The sequence below is a fragment of the Leucopleurus acutus genome (assembly GCF_964270905.1).
Source record: "Leucopleurus acutus genome assembly, chromosome: 16".
NCBI lineage: Eukaryota > Metazoa > Chordata > Mammalia > Artiodactyla > Delphinidae > Leucopleurus > Leucopleurus acutus.
Genome location: NC_139158.1, coordinates 37,283,261 through 37,306,007, shown reverse-complemented (window position 1 = coordinate 37,306,007; position 22,747 = coordinate 37,283,261). Strand labels below are relative to the sequence as shown.

Here is a 22,747-nt window from a genome sequence, read left to right as displayed (position 1 = left end):
CTTAAGGTAACTGACCAGAGTTCAGACACGTTCCCCTCAGTGATGCAGGGGAGAGGGCCAACTGAGCATGAAGCATTTCTAAAGCACCTCAGACCCCACAGGCTCCAAACTACTTCTCGCTGGAATCGCACTCTAGCCCCGAACCAGGGCTTTCCCTGGAGTTTTCAAAGTTTCTGGGAGTCCGTGGCCAGTGACCGACCCTCTTTTCCATAAAACCTGCTGCAGGAGGGCCGCGTCCTCCCGGCCAAGCCTCAGCCCCCACGCAGGCTGGTCTCAGCCCCTGAAGATGCCTGGAGTCCTCGCCCCGCGGGGTCCCCAGTGAGACCCCTGGGGCACACCACGCGGTCTCCCGGAAGGCACCCGCCAGGAAGCCGATGGGGCGGACGGGACGAGCGCTCACCGGTACCAGGCGAGGCCGCGCTCGTAGCACCTGTCGAAGAAGTGGGGCTCCGAGCCGAGCGCGCGGACGTCGGGGTGCAGCCGCAGAAACTCCAGCAGGGCGCGCGTGCCGCCCTTCTTCACGCCCACGATAAGCGCCTGCGGGAAGCGCCGGCGGCCCGAGCCACTGGCCACCGGCAGGCCGGACGTTCCGGGGCTGCGGGCTGCGCGGGGCGGCTCGGCGGGCGCGGGGGCTGGCACGGGGATGCGGCCGGCCGGCGGGCAGCGTCCGGGGAGAGCGCAAAGGCAGTAGGCTCCGAGCACCAGAGCGGCGAACAGCAGAGACGCACGGGGCGCCCGAAGCGTGGCCCCAGGCCCGCCCCCGGCTCCCTGGCTGCCTCCTGCCCCGCCGCCCAGGCCGCCGCTACCTGCCATGGGGCCACACCGCTCCCAGGCCTGGGAACGGGGGCTGCAGGAGGGCGCACATCCCCGCCCGCGTCGCGCTCAGTCCGCTTGCGCCCGGCTTCTGCTCTGCGCCCCACTGCCCAGTCTTCTGGGAGCCGGGAGGGACCAGTGCTAGGGCGGGCTGCCCCGCCCAGCCCAGAGGCCCCGCCCCGCTTGAACCACTGCTCCACCCGGGACTCGCCGGCACCTACGGGCGCCGCGGCGCGACTCCGAGCCTCAGTGACTAGCCGGACGCGCCCGCTCGGAGACCCCAGGCCCCAGCCCACTCAGGATGCGGCGGCGGCAGATTGGGACGCAGGACGGTGACAGGACTGAGGTGCTGGCCAAAAGACCCGCTCTTAGAGGGCCGATCGCTGCCCCTCCCTGACGAGGACAACGCGGCAGGTGCGCGGGAGGAACAAGCGGGCCAAGAAGTCGCGTGCACCTGGCCCTAGTGAGCAGAGGGGTTCCGGGAAGGTGGAGGGAAGTCTGCGGCGGGAATGGGGCGCATCTTGCTGATAGTTGGCTTGCCATTGCCATGCGTCAGGGTCACGGGCAGGGCGGTTGAAGAGGACTAGCCAAGTTGATTCCCATTTTAAAGTCTGGGAGACAGGCTCAGGGAGGACAGGCGTCTTTCCCAAGGGCCCAGTGAAATTCAGACCTCAGTCTTCTGACCCTTTTTACCATGTCACACGGTCTGTCTGTGCAGCCTAGTCCACCTGGTGTTGCCCTGGGATGTCAGTGACCCATCTCTGGCACTGGCAAAGCGGCTCCTATTGGAGATGTGAAGGATTCAGGAGACCTGTGCTGGGGAAACTAGAAGGAGGAGCCGGGGTCCTGTCCTAGGAGCTTCCTCTGAGGGGCAGGGAGACTCAGGGGCCACTCCCAGTAATGAGACCTGCTGGGCGCTGGACACTCTACGGGAGTTTTACGCACCCCCAGGCTCACTGAACCCCCAGCCCAGCACAAAGAAGGCAGAGGAGAGCTGGCTGGGAGAAGGTGAGCACAGCCCCAGGTAGAGACAGAATGGAACCCATGTCCTGCCTTTGCCTCTACCCCAGGCTTCCTGGCCTCAGGGTTGGTGCAGGTGGGCATGGGCTCCCCGAAGAGGCCAGCCTTCCTCCAGCCAATGCCCAGAGACTACTGCCCTGGCTTCTGCTGGTTAATGGGCTGTTCCTGAGCCTAATGGTATCTGGATCTAAGGGCAACCTGGAGCACTTCCCCAGGGCAGGGGCCTCCATGACCCACCCAGAGGTAGCCTTGGCCGGAAGAGGGCTCTGCAGAGCCAGTGGGGTGAAGACCACTGACCAGGCCCTCAGCCCAGTTCCCAGACGCCATGCCTGCATCTGCTTGTCAGGGCATGACTCAGCCAGGAGCCCTGTCTGTGGGGTGTTGGCACAGCGCTGTCTGAGGTACATGCCGGCACATGCAGGGTCACAGGAAGTTCTTCTTCTGGTCTAGCTTAAAACGGGATTTGTTCCAGACAGTCTGGTTCTCCTTAGAGCCACCCACTCCACCTGCAGCACCCACCCAGAGTCTCAGCAGCCACCACTCAGGGCTCCAAATTCCAGCTTTAAAACCTGATGGCCCCTCTATCTCCCTGCCCAGCACAGGCACTGGCTAGGCACCCCCTAGCCTTTGCTCATGCTGTTCTCCCTGCTGGGAATGCCTTTTCCTTAGTCCCGCCCCCCACCACACACACACACACACACACACACACACACACACACACACACACACACACTCACGCACACACAGATACACCTTGAGGACTTTCCAGGAAGAACTTACCAAGAACAGCAGGACACCAAACATGCTGGGGGTGGGGGAGTGAGGTCCAGGGACAAGAGTCAGCTTGGTGTTTGGCATCTGATCCCCTCTCTCCACCCACCATCTTGTTCTCAGGTGAGGGGTGGGTGCAAATCTAAGGACATCCAGGATGGCAGCCTTGGGAAGTTTGTTCACCAGTGTACCTCACAGAGCCTGGTACCTGATAGGCACTCAATAGAGACGAGCCAGTGGAAGGATGGGAGTGGAGAGAGAGGCTGAAGAAGGCTTTCTAGAGTAGGTGATTGTCAGGCAAGGAGCAGGACAGCATCCCAGTCGGCTGGGGAAAGGGCCAGCAGCAGAGAGCATAGTGATGGGATGGGGGTGGTGAGGAGGAGGAATGGGGTAGAGCCGAGGCTCATCCCTGGGGAGTGGGTCCCAGCCTCATCTTTCTCTAGCACATGGCCTCAGGCTCCTACCAGCCTAAACCTCTGGTCCCTAAAATAGAAACCTGACTCTGAAGGAAGAGCTTCATTGAAATGCAATTCCCATAACATGCAATTCGGCCATTTAGTTTCTCAAATTCAATGGTTTTCAGTATATCCACAGTGTTGTACAACCATCACAATAAATTTCAGAACATATTCATCACCCCAAAGAGAAATCCCATACCCGTTAGAAGTCACTCCCTGTTCTCCCCCACCCAGCCCCTGGCAACCACTAAGCTACTTTCTGTCTCTGTGAATTTGTCTCTTCTCCACATTTCATATAAGTGGAATCATACATTATGTGGCCTTTAGCAACTGGCTTCTTTCACTCAGCATAGTGTGTTCAAGGATCATGTATGTTGTAGTGTGTGTGTGTCAATACTTCATTCCTTTTTAGGGCTGAATAGTATTCCACTGTATGGATGGATCACGTTCTGTTTATCTATTCATCAGTCAATGGACACTTCAGTTTTATCCACCTTTTGGTTATTGAGAATCATGCTGCTGTGAATGTTGATTTACAAGTTCTTTTGTGGACATATGTTTCATTTCTCTTGGGTATATACCTAGGAGTGGAATTGCTGGGTAGACAGTAACTACATTTAGCCTTTTATGAAGAGTCCTTTTGAAGGTTAAATCTGGGAATTTCAGAATCTACATCTCCATGATCCTCACCCCCAGAGCTGCTGCCCTCCCTCCTCCCCAGGATGTCTGAGTGGCTCCTCCACTCTGCCTCTGCCCTGCTTTGCCATCAGAGTCCAACCCCAGCTCCCCGCTGTGTGATCTAGGGACAGTGAATCCCCCTCTCTGAGCCACAAGGTGAAAAGTCACTTTGGGGCCCCAAAAGAGACCAGGCCATGGGGGCACAGGGTGGGTGGCTGTCCCTGTGCCCTGAGAGGGTGGCTCAACTCCTGCCCTGTCTGGTCGCACCTCCTGTCAAGAGAAAACAGGTGTCAGCCAGGCACTTCTGCCCAGCCTGATCTCCCCTGGGGCCCCTCGGCTTTGAGGGCTCCACATGGCCCAATTTCAATTCCCCTTTCACCTTGTCTGGACCCCCATGCAGGATGGCCAGGCAGAGGTTCCTCCTTAGGCCAGCCATCAGACAAGCAAATAAGTCGGGTTTGATGTGGCGGCCAGGCAGGAACAGGGAGAATGTGGGAGAGGAGATGGGCTGAGCTGCACAGGCTGCTGGGTCACATACACATCATCTCTGGGGGAGATGACAAGGGGGACCAGAGCAGAGGGGATCAGAGAGGGCAGGTCTAGAAAGGGAGTCCTAAGGAGCAAGGTCATGGTGGGAGGAAGGCCCAGCCTGGCCTCACAAATCCATGACCCAGCTACCCAGCTATGTCTGTGTCTCCTTCAGAGACTCTAATTATTTCCCTGTGGGTGATTTTGATCCCCATCTATCTCCTCCACCTACCCATGAGCTCTGCAAGGGCAGGGATGGGGTCAGTCTTGAGCCCTGCTGTGGCTCCATGCCTAAGCATGGTGAGTGCTTATGAATGTTTGTTGAGTGACTGAGTAACTGACTCTGTGTGTATGTCTGAGAGAGTCTAGGTGTGGACCCCTCTCCCACGCCCCTCTCCGTCTCCTTCCCAGCCTGTCCCCTCCGCAGAGTGGGCACCCCCAGCCTAGGCCCCCACAGCATCGCAGGGTGTGCAAGCAGCTGCCCCACTCTGGAAAATGATTAATAACACCGTGCAGTCCCTCCCTTTGTGGGGGACAGCTGGGGGAGATTTCACACATTCGGGCCTTCCAGAAACTTCCTCCCCTAGAACCACACCCTTACCCCCCAGACCCACTCCCACAGCCTGCTGGGATTCCTCAGCCTGCAAGGGGAGCCGAGGGGAGGGGGCTGCGACCGAGGGCGGGCCCAGCTGTCCTTGATTCGTGTGGGATTTTTCCACTTGAGATACCTGATTTGCCCAAGCACATTGAGGATACAATTTCCTCCTGGGGAGGGACCCCTAAGAGACGTCTACCCACCTACCCCCAGAGCCCAGTTCAGCCTGGTAGGGAACAAGGGGGCCAAGAGGCCATGGGGAGTGGGGGGGGGGGTCGTGCAGCACAGTACAGAGCTGACAGCAAGAACTTTTTAGGTGATGAAGGCTGATTCAATCCCAGCTCTACCCCTCCTAACAGGTGACCTCGGCAGGTATCCAGCCTCTCTGAGCTTCACTTTCCTACTTTATAAAACAAAGATGACACCAGCCCCCACCTCTTTGGGTGCCTGGCTTCTAAGCTCTTTATGATTAGGAGGTAGTGGACATGTGACAGTGACCCTGGCACAAGAAGGGGTGCCCTGAAGCTGCTCCCACCCTGAAAGACCTAAGTACTTCATAATTCATCCTCCTGGGGGTCCAGGCTGGAGAGCAAAGGCCTCCCTAGTCTCAAGGTGTCCAGCCAGCCTGGCTTGCTGGAACACAGGGTCTTGTTCCTGGTGACCAGCTAGATGTGGGGACACCATGGGACACAAGGGTTTGCCAGGGCAGACAATATTTCCAGCATCAGGAAGGACATATGAAGGGCCCCTTGGCAAGGAGTGGGGAGGAGCGAGGGCTTCCCCAGCCACCCTGAGTGGTCACACACATGCATGGAGCCTGCCTAGGGCTCCAGGGTTTGCCAGAAGGAGCCAGACACCTCTCCTGCACAGGGATGGCCCCCAGCTTGCTTCCAGCCACCCTCACTCCTTTCCCTTGGGTCTTCCTGGAGGGCTCAGCACAGACGGAGGGCCGTTTGCCACAGGCCCCTGCTTCTCCAGGAGAGGGCAGGGCTCCGGGTTCTCAGGATGCACAACTGGGCCTGCAAATTGCTTCCCACCCACCAGCCTGGCCCAGCTCAATTTACAACAATCCTTCTTGGCTGGCAGTCCCAGCCCTGCAAAGAGGAGGGCTGGTAACAGCCTTTATACCCAAGGTGAGTCTAAAGGGGGAAGAAAGGAGGGTCAGACAGAAACAGGACTCCCTCTGTCCCCACCCCATCCCCACCTCCTCCAGCTTCACAGCCCCACGCCAGGCCTCTGGGCGTAGGAGCCTCTTGGCATCATGGGGAAGGCTGGGAATCATCTAAGAGGCCCCACATTAAGACACTGGGGCTCTGTGGCCAGGTCTGTCTGCCTGTGCCCTGGTGAGGGTCCCCATGGACTGGAAGCTGACTGTGAGCACGTTCTGTCAGAAGCAAGGGACCCGGCGCAGGCTCAGGAACCCCACGCTCTGCAGAGGGCACACGACCATGGGCGCACACACACACACACACACACACACAGGCAGGAGTGGGGTTCAGAGACCTGCTGCCCGGCCCCAGCCACTGTCCCCCACCCAGTGTGGAGAGCCCCAAGTTTGAACCTCCCTGACACAAGTGACCTACTCACAGGTGCACAGCCAGCACAGCCAGTGAACAGTACTCCCACGGAGGGCCACACTCCATCCCCCCGCAATTTCAGGAGAAACACCCCATGCCCACAGTTGGCAAGACAGACATACAGACAGGTATGCAGCCAGTCTTGTTCAGCTGGGGCTCAGGAAGACCCAGAACCCAGAGCCCAAGGCCGAGCATCTTGGGGCAGGTGCCTGGCACTCTGCCCTGCTCCCCGCCAGACCCCTCCCTAAGCGGCAGGCTTCCTGCTCTGACAACAGGACCTTCAAAATTGACTCCCACCCCCTTCTCAGAGAACAATGACTCCATCCTTGTCCCCTATACCAGTCAGCGCTGTCCTTCCTCTGACTCTAGCTTCCCTGTCCTCCCCCAACTTCCAGACACACCCCAGGGCCTCCGGTCTCAGAGATGGGGTACAAAAAACCTCACACTCTTGAGACTACGGGACCAGAAAGCCACTGCAGTCGGAGATGGGAGGGGGAGCCCAGGGCCACAGACAGACTGCATCTCGGGGTGAGGTGGGGCAGAGCCCACAGGGCCCGCCTCGTCTCTGCTCCAGCCTCCGGCAGTGCAGCCACTAAGGCTTTTGCAGCCAAGAGGAGCTTGTAAACGTCCTAGTTGGAGATGAAACATGATAAGACATGAAACTAGGGGCTGAACCATGGATAATCTCCACAGTTTTACAAGGAACAAATCACGCCTAGAGACAGGTGCTGGGGGTGCTGAGGGCCTGGGGTGGAAGGAGCTTATAGACAGGTAACCCTCAGTCCCCTCCCCAGCAGCCTCCCCTCCTGTCTGCTTGGGAGGCCCACCAACTGTCTTCCCTGGGCTTCTTGCCCCTAAGCTCCTTAAGCAGAGCCCTAGTGCCCAGGGCCAGGGGAGAGTGACAGGTGGTCCCGGGGTTCCTGCATCCACCAGGGCACAGATTCACTCATGCAGATGTGTGGTTTGCTCATCCTGAGACTGTGCAGCCCCTGCAGAGGGAGCAAGCAGAAGGCAGTGCAGTTTGATTCACATTCACCTGATTCTACCTCGGGCAGCACCCCTTCAGGGCTTCGTGTTTGGGGTAGGGAACAAGATTACCCCATTCTAGAATGGACTCTGGCTGGCCTAGAGGCCCAGGTGCAGGGGTTTGGGTGCGGGGGCTGTGGGTAATAAAAACAACACAGTTATGATTAAAACAAAACAAAACAAAACACTGCTATCATTTGTGGAGTGGGAAATCAAGACAGTGGGGGGGTTCTGTGGAGCCTCAGCAAGCAGAGCCAGTGGGAACCCCTGAGGGAAGTTATCTGGTCTGATGATTATTTTGCAAAGACCACACCGGTTGGGACAGCTGAGAGCTGTCACTATTGTGGGGGAGAGAAATGGGCAAAGATGCATGGGAAGTGGAACTCCAGGACGTGGTGCCCCCGGGGTGGGCCAGGGTGGCAGCAGGTACAATGAAGGCGTGGAAGGGCCACAGCCAGAGGAGGTTGGGGGCATCAGAGCAGGCGGGTCCCACCCAGCTGCCCTGGAGAAGGGGCTGAGGCTTGGCTGGGGCTGGGAGCGTCCTGTCTCCACCTTCCCCCAGCCCCCAGCTCTGTCCCGCTCCTGCTGACTCCGGAGGGGGCACCCTGGGCCTCGACTGCTCGCCCCGCACTAGTCACCGTCTTGAAGCCCACCAGATGCGGCCCCACCATCACCGGTCGCCGCACCCTCGTACGCCAAGAGGCCTCGGCCTGTGTGCCGGGCACTGGCATGTTGGGCGGGCGCGACCTAGGGGCCAGGTGATGCCGGCGCCGACCACTGGGTGCCGCGGGGAAGCGCTGCCGGGGCGCGGGGCTGGGCTGGGACAGTGCGGGTCGCGGGCGTCACGAGGGGCACCGGGTCGGGCTGGGGCCGGGGCGCAGGACGGCGGAGTAGGGGACGCGGAGCCGGGCTGGGGTGCGAGGCCACTGGGGCGCGAGATGCGGTTAGGGCGCGAGGACCCGGCCCGAGTGGGGGTCACAGGAAGGGGCGCGGCGTGGGGGGAGCTGGGAGCAGGGACCCGCCCAGACCGTCAGAGCTGTCGCCGCAGCGCCCCCGGCGGCACCACGGGGAACTGCAGCACCGCTCAGGCCCCAGCGCTCCTGGGGACTGAGCGGCCCCTGCTGGTCCGTCCTGCACACGGTCCCTAGGCCCACTCCCAGAGGAGGGGGCCTTGAGGAACGGTTGACTCAGAAGGGGGTCATAGCGCTAGGCCCCCTACCAGGGCCTTGTACGGGGGTGGGGGCACGGTGGATGACTTGGCGGTGACCGCTGACTTCTCCGGGCTGCCACTTCCACTTGCCGGCCCTGCCCACGTGCCCGCATGAGGTCAGGGGGTCCTGAGACCTACCCACAGGACCTGCCCTGAGCAGCACTCCCCCCAGGGTCACGGCTTTCCCTGGCAATTGTCACTCAGAAGAAAGGAAAGCCTTGGATGAGCGGAAGTCCCAGTCATTGTCAATTCACTTGTCTGTCCCACGTTTATTGAGCTCCCCTCTGAGCCGGTCCCTGCCTCCAGGCTGGGGATCAGCAGAGTCCCAGACAGATTTCTTCTTTCTCCCACTGGTCCGCTGCCCAAGGTGCCCTGCCCTGCCGTGCTGTGCCTGGGCCTGCTGGCTGCTGTTGGCTGGTGTCGGCAGAGCACTAGGAGCTGTCTGCTCCCAAATGCAACACTTGGCTCCAAAGGTCGTGTCCTAGGGGCTCCACCTGGCAAAGAAGGGGGCACGGGTAGGGAGCAGAGGGGGATGGGCTCTCAAAGAGCCTTTTGTTTCTCAAGAAGCAACTGGGGCTGCAAGCCAGAGGTTATGATGTAACCCAGCAGCGGAGGGAGGGGTGGGTGACATGATTCTACCCAGCCCTTGGCAGAGACACTGCCCGGGGCCATCCATTTCCAGGCTCACGATGTGAGGGGACCTCGGGGTCCTGGGGCTCACCCTCCTCATTCCCCTTCTCCAAGGACACTGCTTGCCAGCTCCCACCCCCCCAGTTAACCACCATGTACAAACGAGCGTGGGGCCCCTGGGGTGCAGGCAGCCAGGCACTGCTGCTCACAGCTCCCCTACCAGTCTCACCAGCCCCAGCCCCAGTCCACCTGGGCACCAGCAGATCTTCCATCCAACCCCGCTACAGGTCTGAGCCCAGAGAAGCACCCCCAGGGGCATGGCCTGGACACATTGGCCCAGTTTGCAGGAGGAGGCCAGCCTGCTCTTGGGCCGAGTTCACGCTCAGGGAGCCCCCTGGGCCAGTATGCAGAGCCAGGAATGCTGGGAGAGGTGAGCAAAGTCCAAGGTCCATCCTGGCCCTGGGGCCGAGATTCCTGCTGACCATTCAGCTGGCTTCCTCCCCACCCCTAGCCACCTTCAACATGCTTGCTGACATCAGACTACAGTCAACAGGTGGTCGCGACCTTCCCAGAGCCACCGTTTGTCATTGGGGGTGAAGAAGAGAGGAAACGGACAAGTGTGGACAGAGAGGACCTGAGGCTGAGCGGTCTCAGGCAAGTCCCGCCCCCTCTCTGAGCTTCCTGTTCCTCCCCTGGAGAATGAGTACCTGCCCCACCAGGGTTAGGGTAGAGCTTCAGCACCGTGATGCCCATGAAGACACACTAAGCACTCAATAACTGCTCACCTACAGTGGGCTTGCCCTGGGCCAAAGCTGGCTGCTAGACTTGGCGTGAGGAGGCCACAGGCTGGGCTGGGACAGTGCCCCAGGGCCGGTAATGACCGCAAGTGACTAGGCTCCACTTCAGCCGGTGACCAGTTTGGGACACAGAGGGGAGTTTGGTCAGAGATACGAGCTGGAAACACAGGGTTCTCTGCAAACCCAGCTGGATTTTCTAGCAGCTGCAATCAGTGCTGGCCCCCAGCAGGGCAGAGATGGAGAGGCTTTCTAGACAAGGAGGCTGCCACACTGTGGGGAGGGGATGAGCTGCAGGAAGCCCCTCCTGAATGGGGGTCCTCCGCATTGGCCTCCTTGGTGCTTTGTCAGTGCTGACCCCTCCCACCCGCCACATACCTTCCCCTGCTCAGCGGCTCAGGTCTAACTCACAGAGCAACATGCACTCAGAATCCATGCATCAACGCCACCTTCCTGCCCCACCCCCATGGCTTTCCCGTGCCCTCACCCAACAGGGAGACAGGCTGGGTTCCCCAGACAGGGGAAGGTTATGTGCACCGCCCAAGATCGAGAAGTAAGCCGGAGGCCCACCAAGGCCCAGCAGGTGAGCCAGCAGCCCCTGCACAGTGACCCTGTGCCAGAGCAGAGACCCCTGACCTGTGGCTGGGGGTCAGGGAAAGGGCAGCACTGGCCTCTCCCTCCTCCCTCCCCAGCCACACCAACCTCATCTGACCACCTCTGCCTTCACACCTGCAGGCTCCACTCTGCCCCATGTGGGATGCTCCCAGCTGCTGAGTACGTCTGTTCCAATCATGCACTCAGAACTGGAGGAATAACCGCAAAATGGGTTTGGAGACCCACTAGACCCACTGTGAGATGGACCTGAGCTAAAACTCCATTGACCGCCGGGCCTCCATAAGCCCCTACTTGACACAGTTTGTGTATCCTGGAATTGGTATCAGTCCAGAGCCAGTATCCAGCAGTCCCCAAAATGTCTGATTATTTCCGTTTCCCCAATGCAGAGTGACCCTGGTATAGGTCACTTTGGAGAAGGCTGGGAGAAAGATTAACAATCTAAATTTTTGGTGATATAGCAGGGTCCTTCCTCGAGGGGTCCCACCTCTGGTTCATTCAAGGTGTTCTGGGCATGTAAACTGGCTCAAGCCTGGGAACTGAATGAGGGGTCATGACTGTCTTTATGACTCAAGTTAGACTCTTGCTCACTTGACCTAGAACTCTTCTGCTCATTAAGATCAAGTGAGAATTCAGCAGGCTTCCGATCTATTTCACTTCCAGGAGCACCCCGTCCCACTGGCCGACGCTGTAATTCTGTGGGAATCAGACTATTCTGACAGCCGCTTTGCCTCTGCTGGCCATCACAGTGAGCACCACTCCCTTGCCTTTCATCACTGAGCGCCACCACGTGGTCCTGTCACCCCGGGATCCAGTGATCCCTGTGAATTTCAGTCTTCTGATTCAGTGGCAGCAGGTCTTCTGTAATTCCTGGCCTACAGAGAAGAGTGATCAAAGAGCGCTTCTGTGATGCTGGGGCTGCGCGCACAAACTTTCCTCACAATCGTGGTGAGAGGTGTGCTGTCTGGATCCTCCAAGGTGGGAGAGCAGGTCCTAAATGACAGACCCACTCTAACTTTCCTGTCTCCCTAAGCCTTTGGATCCCTCCCTCCATTGAACCAAGGCAGGTCTGGCATTACAGCTCATTCAGTGTTGGCCACTTTTTAGTCCATGTTTCAGCCAACCAACCAACCAAACCGTTAGAGCCCTTTCTGATCCCCCAAGCTATATCATTAAACCCAGAATCTCTGCTTAGTGAGCCCCTATCAATAAATTTGACCTGACCCAACGTTATGTTCCTTCCAACCTTATCCCACCCTTAGTATTCATTCCAACACGTTCCCTGGATTTCTGTCAAGATAAATTGGGGGGAAGCCACCACAATGAGAAGCCTGCACACTGCAACGAAGAGTAGACCCCTCCCGCCACAACTAGAGAAAGCCCACGCGCAGCAATGAAGACTCAATGCAGCCAAAAATAAATTAATTAAATAATTTTTTTAAAAAAGATAAATTGGGAAAATAGTGTAGTTCTCTTGGAGTACACCACACCTCCTCACGGGGCCCATTGTGCACATCCTCCTGCAGGGCCTGGGGCAGGCCAAGTCCGTGGCCTTCTCAGGGCCTCTGCATATACTGTGGGAAGCTCTTCTCCTTGCTTCTGTCACCTTCGCTGCTGACCTGGCATGACTCCTCCTTGGCATACCCCTCCCTGACCACTGGGCCCAAAGCACCAGCCCCCTAATTGCTCCCCCACCCCCATATTCTAGCGTCTCTCTCTGCTGTAATTATACACAGCCCTTCTCTTCATCTGGAGTGAACTTACTGTCTCAACTATGCCTTAAGACCTTGAGGGCAGGCCCTGAACCAAGATGGTGGAGTAGAAGGACGTGCTCTCACTCCCTCTTGTGAGAATCACAACTAGTTGCTGAACAATCATCAGCAGGAAGACACTGGAACTCACCAAAAAAGATACCCCACATCCAAAGACAAAGGAGAAGCCACAGTGAGACAGTAGGAGGGGCGCAATCACAGTAAAATCAAATCCCATAACTGCTGGGTGGGTGACTCACAGGCTGGAGAACACTTATACCACAGAAATCCACCCACTGGAGTGAAGGTTCTGAGCCCCACATCAGGCTTCCCAACCTGGGGGTCCGGCAACAGGAGGAGGAATTCCTAGAGAATCAGACTTTGAAGGCTAGTGGGATTTGATTGCAGGACTTTGACAGGACTGGGGGAAACAGACTCCACTCTTGGAGGACACACAGAGTAGTGTGCACATCGGGACCCGGGGAAAGGAGCAGTGACCCCAGGGGAGACTGAAGCAGACCTACCTGCTAGTGTTGGAGGGTCTCCTACAGAGGTGGGGGGTGGCTGTGGCTCACCGTGGGGACAAGGACACTGGGAGCAGAAGTTCTGGGAAGTACTCCTTGGCGTGAGCCCTCCCAGAGTCCGCCATTAGCCCCACCAAAGAGCCCAGGTAGTCTCCAGTGTTGGGTTGCCTCAAGCCAAACAACCAACAGGGAGGGAACCTAGCCCCACCCATCAACAGTCAAGCGGATTAAAGTTTTACTAAGCTCTGCCCACCAGAGTAACAGTCAGCTCTACCCACCACCAGTCCCTCCCATCAGGAAACTTGCACAAGACTCTTAGATAGCCTCATCCACCAGAGGGCAGACAGCAGAAGCAAGAACTACAACCCTGCAGCCTGTGGAACAAAAACCACATTCACAGAAAGACAGACAAGATGAAAAGGCAGAGGGCTATGTACCAGATGAAGGAACAAGATAAAACCCCAGAACAACAACTAAATGAAGTGGAGATAGGCAACCTTCCAGAAAAAGAATTCAGAATAATGATAGTGAAGATGATCCAGGACCTCGGAAGAAGAATGGAGGCAGGGGCTTCCCTGGTGGCGCAGTGGTTGAGAGTCCGCCTGCCGATGCAGGGGACACAGGTTTGTGCCCTGGTCCGGGAAGATCCCACATGCCGCGGGGCGGCTGGGCCCGTGAGCCATGGCCGCTGAGCCTGCGCGTCTGGAGCCTGTGCTCCACAACGGGAGAGGCCACAACAGTGAGAGACCCGCGTACCGCAAAAAAAAAAAAAAAAAAAAAAAAAAAAAAGACCAAAACAATTAAGAAAGTGGTCATAGGAACATACATATCGATAATTACCTTAAACATGAATGGATTAAATGCTCCAACCACAAGACACAGGGTTGCTAAATGAATACAAAAACAAGACCCAGGGCTTCCCTGGTGGCGCAGTGGTTGAGAGTCCGCCTGCCGATGCAGGGGACATGGGTTCGTGACCCGGTCCGGGAAGATCCCACATGCCGCGGAGCGGCTGGGCCCGTGAGCCATGGCCGCTGAGCCTGCGCGTGTCCGGAGCCTGTGCTCCGCAATGGGAGAGGCCACAACAGTGAGAGGCCCACATACCGCAAAAAAAAACAAGACCCATCTACATGCTGTCTACAAGAGACCCACTTCAGACCTAGGGACACATACAGACTGAAAGTGAGGGGATGGAAAAAGATATTCCATGCAAATGGAAATCAAAAGAAAGCTGGAGTAGCAATACTCATACCAGATAAAATAGACTTTAAAATAAAGAATGTTACAAGAGACAAGGAAGGACACTACATAATGATCAAGGGATCAATCCAATAAGAAGATATAACAATTATAAATATATATGCACCCAACACAGGAGCACCTCAATACATAAGGCAACTGCTAACCGCTATAAAAGAGGAAACGACAGTAACACAATAATAGTGGGGGATTTTAACACCTCACTTACGCCAATGGAAAGATCATCCAAAATGAAAATAAATAAGGAAACAGAAGCTTTAAATGACACAATAGACCAGATAGATTTAATTGATATTTATAGGACATTCCATCCAAAAACAGCAGATTACACTTTCTTCTCAAGTGCGCATGGAACATTCTCCAGGATAGATCACATCTTGGGTCACAAATCAAGCCTCAGTAAATTTAAGAAAATTGAAATGATATCAAGCATCTTTTCTGACCACAACACTATGAGATTAGAAATGAATTACAGGGAAAAAAACATAAAAAACACAAACACATGGAGGCTAAACAATACATTACTAAATAACCAAGAGATCACTGAAGAAATCAAAGAGGAAATCAGAAAATACCTAGAGACAAATGACAATGAAAACACGACGATCCAAAACCTATGGGCTGCAGCAAAAGCAGTTCTAAGAGGGAAGTTTATAGCTATAAAAGCCTACCTCAAGAAACAAGAAAAATCTCAAATAAACAATCTAACCTTACTCCTAAAGGAACTAGAGAAAGAAGAACAAACAAAACCCAAGGTTAGCAGAAGGAAAGAAATCATAAAGATCAGAGCAAAAATAAATGAAATAGAAACAAAGAAAATAATAGCAAAGATCAATAAAACTAAAAGCTGGTTCTTTGAGAAGATAAACAAAATTGATAAACCACTAGCCAGACTCATCAAGAAAAAGAGAGGACTCAAATCAATAAAATTAGAAATGAAAAAGGAGAAGTTACAACAGACACCACAGAAATATAAAGCATCCTAAGAGACTACTACAAGCAGCTCTATGCCAATAAAACGGACAACCTGGAAGAAATGGACAAATTCTTAGAAAAGTATAACTTTCCAAGACTGAACCAGGAAGAAATAGAAAATATGAACAGACCAATCACAAGTAATGAAATTGAAACTGTGATTAAAAATCTTCCAACAAACAAAAGTCCAGGAACAGATGGCTTCACAGGTGAATTCTATCAAACATTTAGAGACGAGCTAACACCCATCCTTCTCAAACTCTTCCAAAAAATTGCAGAGTAAGGAACACTCCCAAACTCATTCTATGAGGCCACCATCACCCTGATACCAAAACCAGACAAAGATACTACAAAAAAAGAAAATTACAGACCAATATCATTGATGAATATAGATGCAAAAATCCTCAACAGGGGCTTCCCTGGTGGCGCAGTGGTTGAGAGTCCGCCTGCCGATGCAGGGGACACAGGTTCGTGCCCCGGTCCGGGAAGATCCCACATGCCGCGGAGCGGCTGGGCCCGTGACCCATGGCCACTGAGCCTGCGCGTCTGGAGCCTGTGCTCCACAGCGGGAGAGGCCACAACAGTGAGAGGCCTGCGTACCGGAAAAAAAAAAAAAGAAAAATCCTCAACAAAATACTAGCAAACAGAATCCAACAACACATTAAAAGGATCATACACCATGATCAAGTGGGATTTATCCCAGGGATGCAAGGATTCTTCAATATACGCAAATCAATCAATGTGATACACCATATTAACAAATTGAAGAATGAAAACCATATGATCATCTCAATAGATGCAGAAAAAGCTTTTGGCAAAATTCAACACCCATTTATGATAAAAACTCTCCAGAAAGTGGGCATAGAGGGAAACTACCTCAACAAAATAAAGGCCATATATGACAAACCCACAGCCAACATCATTCTCAATGGTGAAAAACTGAAAGCATTTCCTCTAAGATCAGGTACAAGACAAGGATGTCCACTCTCACCACTATTATTCAACATAGTTTTGGAAGTCCTAGCCACAGCAGTCAGAGAAGAAAAAGAAATAAAAGGAATACAAATTGGAAAAGAAAAAGTAAAACTGTCATTGTTTGCAGATGACATGATACTACACATACAGAATCCTAAAGATGCCACCAGAAAACTACTAGAGTTAATCAATGAATTTGGTAAAGTTGCAGGATACAAAATTAATGCACAGAAATCTCTTGCATTCCTATACACTAATGATGAAAAATCTGAAAGAGAAATTAAGGAAACACTCCCATTTACCAAGGCAACAAAAAGAATAAAATACCTAGGAATAAACCTACCTAGGGGAGACAAAAGATCTGTATGCAGAAAACTATAAGACACTGATGAAAGAAATTAAAGATGATACCAACAGATGGAGAGATATACCATGTTCTTGGATTGGAAGAATCAATATTGTTAAAATGACTATACTACCCAAAGCAATCTACAGATTCAATGCAATCCCTATCAAATTACCAATGGCATTTTTTACAGAACTAGAACAAAAAATCTTAAAATTTGTATGGAGACACAAAAGACCCCGAATAGCCAAAGCAGTCTTGAGGGAAAAAAACAGACCTGGAGGAATCAGACTCCCTGACTTCAGACTATACTACAAAGGCTACAGTAATCAAGACAATATGGTACTGGCACAAAAACAGAAATATAGATCAATGGTACAGGATAGAAAGCCAAGAGATAAACCCACGTACCTATGGCCAACTAATCTATGACAAAGGAGGCAAGGATATACAATGGAGAAAAGACAGTCTCTTCAATAAGTGGTGCTGGGAAAACCGGACAGCTACATGTAAAAGAATGAAATTAGAACACTCCCTAACACCATACACAAAAATAAACTCAAAATGGATTCGAGACCTAAATGTAAGACCGGACACTATAAAACTCTTAGAGGAAAACAGAAGAACACTCTTTGACATAAATCACACTTTTGATCCACCTCCTAGAGTAATGGAAATAAAAACAAAAATAAACAAATGGGACCTAATGAAACGTCAAAGCTTCTGCACAGCAAAGGAAACCATAAAGACGACAAAAAGACAACCCTCAGAATGGGAGAAAATATTTGCAAATGAATCAACGGACAAAGGATTAATCTCCAAAATATATAAACAGCTCATGAAGCTCAATATTAAAAAAACAAACAACCCAATCCGAAAATGGGCAGAAGACCTAAATAGACATTTCTCCTAAGAAGACATACAGATGGCCAAGAAGCACATGAAAAGCTGCTCAACATCACTAATTATCAGAGAAATGCAAATCAAAACTACAATGAGGTATCACCTCACAGCAGTTAGAATGGGCATCATCAGAAAATCTACAAACAACAAATGCTGGTGAGGGTGTGGAGAAAAGGGAACCCTCTTGCACTGTTGGTGGGAATGTAAATTGATACAGCCACTATGGAGAACAGTACAGAGGTTCCTTAAAAAACTAAAAATAGAATTACCATATGATCCAGCAATCCCACTATTGGGCATATACCCAGATAAAACCGTAATTCAAAAAGACACATGCACCCCAATGTTCATTGTAGCACTATTTATAATAGCCAGGTCATGGAAGCAACCTAAATGCCCATCGACAGATGAATGGATAAAGAAGATGTGGTACATATATACAATGGAATATTACTCAGCCATAAAAAGGAACGAAATTGGGTCATTTGTTGAGATGTAGATGGATCTAGAGACTGTCATACAGAGTGAAGTAAGTCAGAAAGAGAAAAACAAATATCGTATATTAACGCATATATGTGGAACCTAGAAAAATGGTACAGATGAACCAGTTTGCAGAACAGAAACAGACACAGATACAGGGAACAAACGTATGGACACCAAGGGGGGAAGCGGCAGGGGGTGGTGGTGGTGGCGTGATGAATTGGGTGATTGGGATTGACATGAATACACTGATGTGTATAAAATTGATGACTAATAAGAACCTGCTGTATAAAAAAATAAATTTAATTTAATTTAAAAAAAAAAAAAGACCTTAAGGGCAGGCCCCGTCTGCCTTTCTCATGGCTGCATCCCCAGCACTGAAGCTAGAGCCTGACACTGAGCTCAATAACTATTTGTGGAACAAGTGAAACAGCTGTGCAAAGCCTGACCCTGGGTCCTGGAGTCCCTGATGTTGTTAATAAAGACAGCAAGCCTGGGTTCTGTTTGTTTATTGATCTCTTCCTGATTACTCCAAAGAGGATTCAAGATGGAAGGGACTTCGCCCACCCTCCCTGATGGCAGGACCCTCAGAGCATGTGCAGTGAGGCACAGTCACTGTGTCCCCGGAAACGGTGAACTGTAGGCTGTGAGCTCTGGTGTCCCCAGCCTTGCACAGTCAAGGTGATGGAGCAATAGCTGCTTTCCTAAGCCTGAGTGGGGCAAGCAGCATCCACACAGATGGTGCAACAGGGTTCGGGATTTCTCCTTTCATAACCGAGAGGCCAGAGATCTGACCCCTCTGCCTGCTCCCCCAGCAGGTCACAGATCATCACCACTCTGGCTGCCTGGAAGGGTTTAGTCAGAGAGAATCATAGAGTGACCAGGGCTGGAGCAGCCAACTGGAGCCGCCCCTGTTTGCGTTCTCTCTCCTAGCACAGCCTGCTGGAGACAGGCAAGAGCTTCGGCGAGGGCCAGAGCCCATCTCAGAACTGGGCCTCACCGGGGTGAGTCCAAACAGGCAGGGAGGGGGCAGCGGGCTGAGGAGAGAAGGTAGAGGCTGCACCATCACTCTAAGACGAGCCAGGCCTAGAGCCCCCTCCCTGAGACTCCTGTGAGAGCCGACAGTGGGGCCTCCAGGCACCCCCTGGCAGCCTAGTGTAGCCTTCTCCTTTTCCCAGCCTCTTCCCTTCTCCTAGCCTGTTCGGAGGCAAGGCCTCGGGAACCTTCCTGATGTTTCAGCTACCCCTCTCCCCCCCCACCCCGCTCCCCTGTCCAAATGTCTGAGGTTCCACTTCTAAGGTGGGATGTCCAGAGTGTGGCCACAAAGCAGTGTCCATCTGGGTTGGGTGTGGGCTGCCCACCTACTGTCCCTGGGAGGCAGAAGTTTCTTTGCCTGGAAGAAATGAGGGAGGGGAGAGAAAAACAAGTCGCTGCTAACTTAGGTTTCAGACACCGTTCCCTGGCCCAGCCCACTCCCACTGCAGCCTGCAGACCAAGAGAGCTGGGAAGACCCAGACCCGCAGCCTGGGAGTGTCTCTGTGCCCAGTTCTTTCCCTGAGATCTGCAGGAGAACCCAGAGTCTGTCTTTCCTCCACACGTACCGGAGGACAAATAGCTACAAAAGGACAAAAGTATTATCAAAACTTTATCACGCACCGGCCCTCACAGACAGCCTCACTTAACCCCACAGTGAGGGCAGCGAGCAGGTGCTGTTAGCAACTCCATTTTACAGAGGATAAAACTGAGACTAGGGACTGGCCGCAGTCTTGCGGGCAGCAAATGAGGAAAGGGATTTGAGGTACAAAGACTGCAAAGGAGTCCAGAGGGCGGCTGGGGATGCAGACAGAGAGCAATGGGTCAGAGAGGAGGCTGAGCTCAGATAAAAATGAAAAACGGCTCCCAAACAATCTACCAGTGATAAGAATATTGCCAACAGGAGCACATATTTACTGAGCCCCTACTACACTCCAGACCCCAGTGCACTTTCATGCAGCCAGTCTTAACGGGCCTGTAAAGGAGGCTCTGCCATCACGCCCACTACACAGAAGATGAGGAGGCTCAGAGAGGTTGACGAGCAAGCCTGCAGCTGCACAGCCCCAGAACTCAACCTCCGCACCACCCTGCACACAATCAACCAGATGCAGGAGGCAGGACATCTGCCCTTTGTCCCTGTCCCGCAGCCACCTTCCAGTGGCCCTGGGCAGCGCGCTTTGGTGCCCCCATGCTCTGTCACTGTAAGTGCATGAGAACAGTGTGCCCCTGGGCCTCTAAAGGCCTGTACATAGGCCTGTGCCCAGCTGCCGGCAGGCAAGCTCACCTTTAGGGATGAACTTCAGTGAGCTGCTGAATATTCAGAAGCGGGACTGTCCACGCTTGGGGCCATCGTTCAGGAACTCATGGCCCAGCCCATTGCCACACCTGCCACAGGACACCTGGGAAGACCACAAAACAGCCATGAAAACAGCTGCATCCATGGCCCCTGCTGCCACCAGCACATGGGGTCCTCCCCATGCCTATTTCCCAAGGTAACTTCTGGCATGAGAGGTTGGCCTTGGCCCAGAACCTGCCCCGGAAAACCATCTTGTTTCCCTGTTCCCACCAGGACCCCAGGCTCTCCCAATAGTTTGGGGTGTCAGCTCCCCTGGCTGAAGCCAGAGGTCTGGAATAGACAGACCCTAGGCCCCTACAGCTGTAGGGGGAACAGCAGGAAGGGGTGGGGGGCTCTCAGGACCCCCCTGGCTGACACCTCCTCACCGCCCCCCAGTTGCTACCACCCACCTTTAAGGCTCCAGGCTGATTGTGCTCTGGACGCTTGGCCACACTGTCAGCATGGATGGTCTCGGTGAAGGCCGGCCATGGGGATGAGTGTGCATACTTTGAGCGGCTGGAAAACAGCTCATAGCCACATTGGGCACACACGTAGATGCCTGGGGCGGAAGGGGAGGTAAAAGCAGAGATGCTGGCTCCAGCGCCTCGGGGGTGAGCACCTAAATCCTTGAACCCAGGAGAGGACAGCAGCACTCCGGTTACAGGGTGGGCTGCACACCCTCCCCACTCACCCACCCACCACCCATAAGCCTGGGTATCGGCTCTGTGGGGGAGACACAGCATGGAGCTCACATTTAGCAGTTCTGAGCCTGTGCCAGAGGCCAGGAGAGCCACTTTTCACAATTATTTCTTTCACTCTTCTTAACAGCCCTGTAATGCAGATGTTCCCATTTTACAGATGAGGAAGCTGAGGCTCAGGGATGCAAAATGCTCAGCTACAGGGTGTGCAGCCAGGAAGGAACCCAGGCAGTCTGATGAGGACACAGCTCTGCCCCTCACACACAAGCAGGCCCCACACAGTGGGGGCTGTGGCATGGCCAGCACCACCACTAGCCCCCCGCCCTTCCCACGTGGACCTCCCTCTGCCTAAAGAAGCCGTAAGGTGGATGCCCAGACACCAGCCTGCTCTCCAAGCAGGAAAAGACTGATCCCAGCAAAAGACCTCCAGTCAGACAGAGGGCCAGGAAGACAGAGCACCAGGGAGAAGGATGAGTTTTAACCTACCGCCAAAAGATCACCCTGAGGGGGGAAAAAGAAAGGTTGCAAAACTGACTCGCAGAACAGGAAACTGCTTGGGGGTCACTCGAGGGGTACTGAGTCACCCTTCGCCCCCTGCCTGGCCTGGAGACAGCCTGCCCTGGAGTCTGTGACCTACTCAGCCTTTACCAGTAACTTGAGGAAGAAAAGAGGAAACGGGAGCTGCTGTGGGAGTGGAGTTTCCAGCTTGGCAGAGTAGCCTGAGGACAACCCGGAGTCCCACAGCCAGAGAGTCTGAAGGGAGGACTTTGCCCAGAGGGTCCTATGTCACAGCTGGCTCACAGAGACCAGGGTGTCACATCCCAGCTCCCTCGAGGGCTGACACCCAACAAATCCCACCCAGGGGTAGGTCGCTGCCCTAGTCTTGCCTGTGGACATATTTTTACCAAATTAGTCCATGACCAGGCAGCACAGCCCAGAAGGGGATTCATCTGGGGCTCTCAAAGCCTGGGCCCAGGGCTGACTGCCGGCCATGCCCCCAAACCAACCACTCACCCCCTACCTTCCACCCCTCCTACCTGACCCAGGCTGTCCAGTCAAACTTCACTGGCCATTGGCAGCCTGGCAGCACTCCTGGTTACCCAAATCTGGGGCCCTGGGCAGGTGGGGTAGGCACCCAGCCGGTCACATTTGGATCCCAACAAGACGTGCTTTCCAGCTTACCCCGCAGGTCTGGGACACCGGGGAGAAGAAAGGGCTGGAGTAATATCAGGAGGATGTCCCAAGGAGAGGCAGGCCAGTCACAGGAGCTGCCCCTGGACAAGACCTTCCACCGCCTCCCCCTAAAGTTCCGATCCTGACCCGGATACCCGCAACGGCGTCACCACCCCCATACCTTGACCCCGCAGATTTCCTCGGAAAAGGCCACGCTCACACTCAAGTTCTGTCGTCCTCGAGGACAGCGACACCCTCTCTCCAATGTCCCTCTCCCCTCAAGTACCCCTACTCTCCGGAACCCCCAACTCCTCCCTTCTCTGTATCCCCTTTATCCACATGCGTTCCTCCCCGCGCGGTCACACTCGGCCCCCGTTCCCGGGACTCCGGGGCTCCATCGCCACCCGGAGGGCTGCGACGCCCCCTCTAATACGCGTCCCCGCCCCCGCTGTCCTCCAGGAGGTCACAGGTCGTACCCGGCTCAAAGTGGTTCTGGAAAACCTCGCCCCCGAAGAAGCTGCAGAAAGACATGGCGCCGGCGGGACCGCTGCACGATCGCCGCCTCCAACAGATCCGAGGCCA

General features: G+C 54.2%; 2 protein-coding genes across 4 annotated transcripts in view; both read right to left on the bottom strand.

The window, feature by feature from the left end:
• HS3ST6 (heparan sulfate-glucosamine 3-sulfotransferase 6) overlaps positions 1 to 813 on the bottom strand; it is a gene marked incomplete at its 5' end in the record, with an annotated part of 6,259 nt that extends 5,446 nt beyond the window's left edge. Inside the window, one exon of the mRNA XM_082857759.1 lies at positions 401 to 813. Within this exon, the coding sequence (XP_082713885.1) occupies positions 401 to 813 (413 nt within the window). The remainder of the gene's footprint in view (positions 1 to 400) is intronic.
• MSRB1 (methionine sulfoxide reductase B1) overlaps positions 1 to 22,747 on the bottom strand; it is a 27,556-nt gene extending 4,809 nt beyond the window's left edge. The window contains exons 1-4 of one of the 3 annotated variants that reach the window (XM_082857760.1): positions 22,642 to 22,747; positions 20,705 to 20,853; positions 20,244 to 20,358; positions 12,414 to 19,319 (exon numbers count right to left, since the gene is read on the bottom strand). In XM_082857760.1, coding sequence (XP_082713886.1) covers positions 19,288 to 19,319; positions 20,244 to 20,358; positions 20,705 to 20,853; positions 22,642 to 22,696 — 351 coding nt within the window. In that variant the 5' untranslated portion in view covers positions 22,697 to 22,747 and the 3' untranslated portion in view covers positions 12,414 to 19,287. Of the gene's footprint in view, positions 1 to 12,413; positions 19,320 to 20,243; positions 20,359 to 20,704; positions 20,854 to 22,641 lie in introns of those variants that run through there. The other 2 variants (XM_082857761.1, XM_082857762.1) reach the window with 2 other exon arrangements.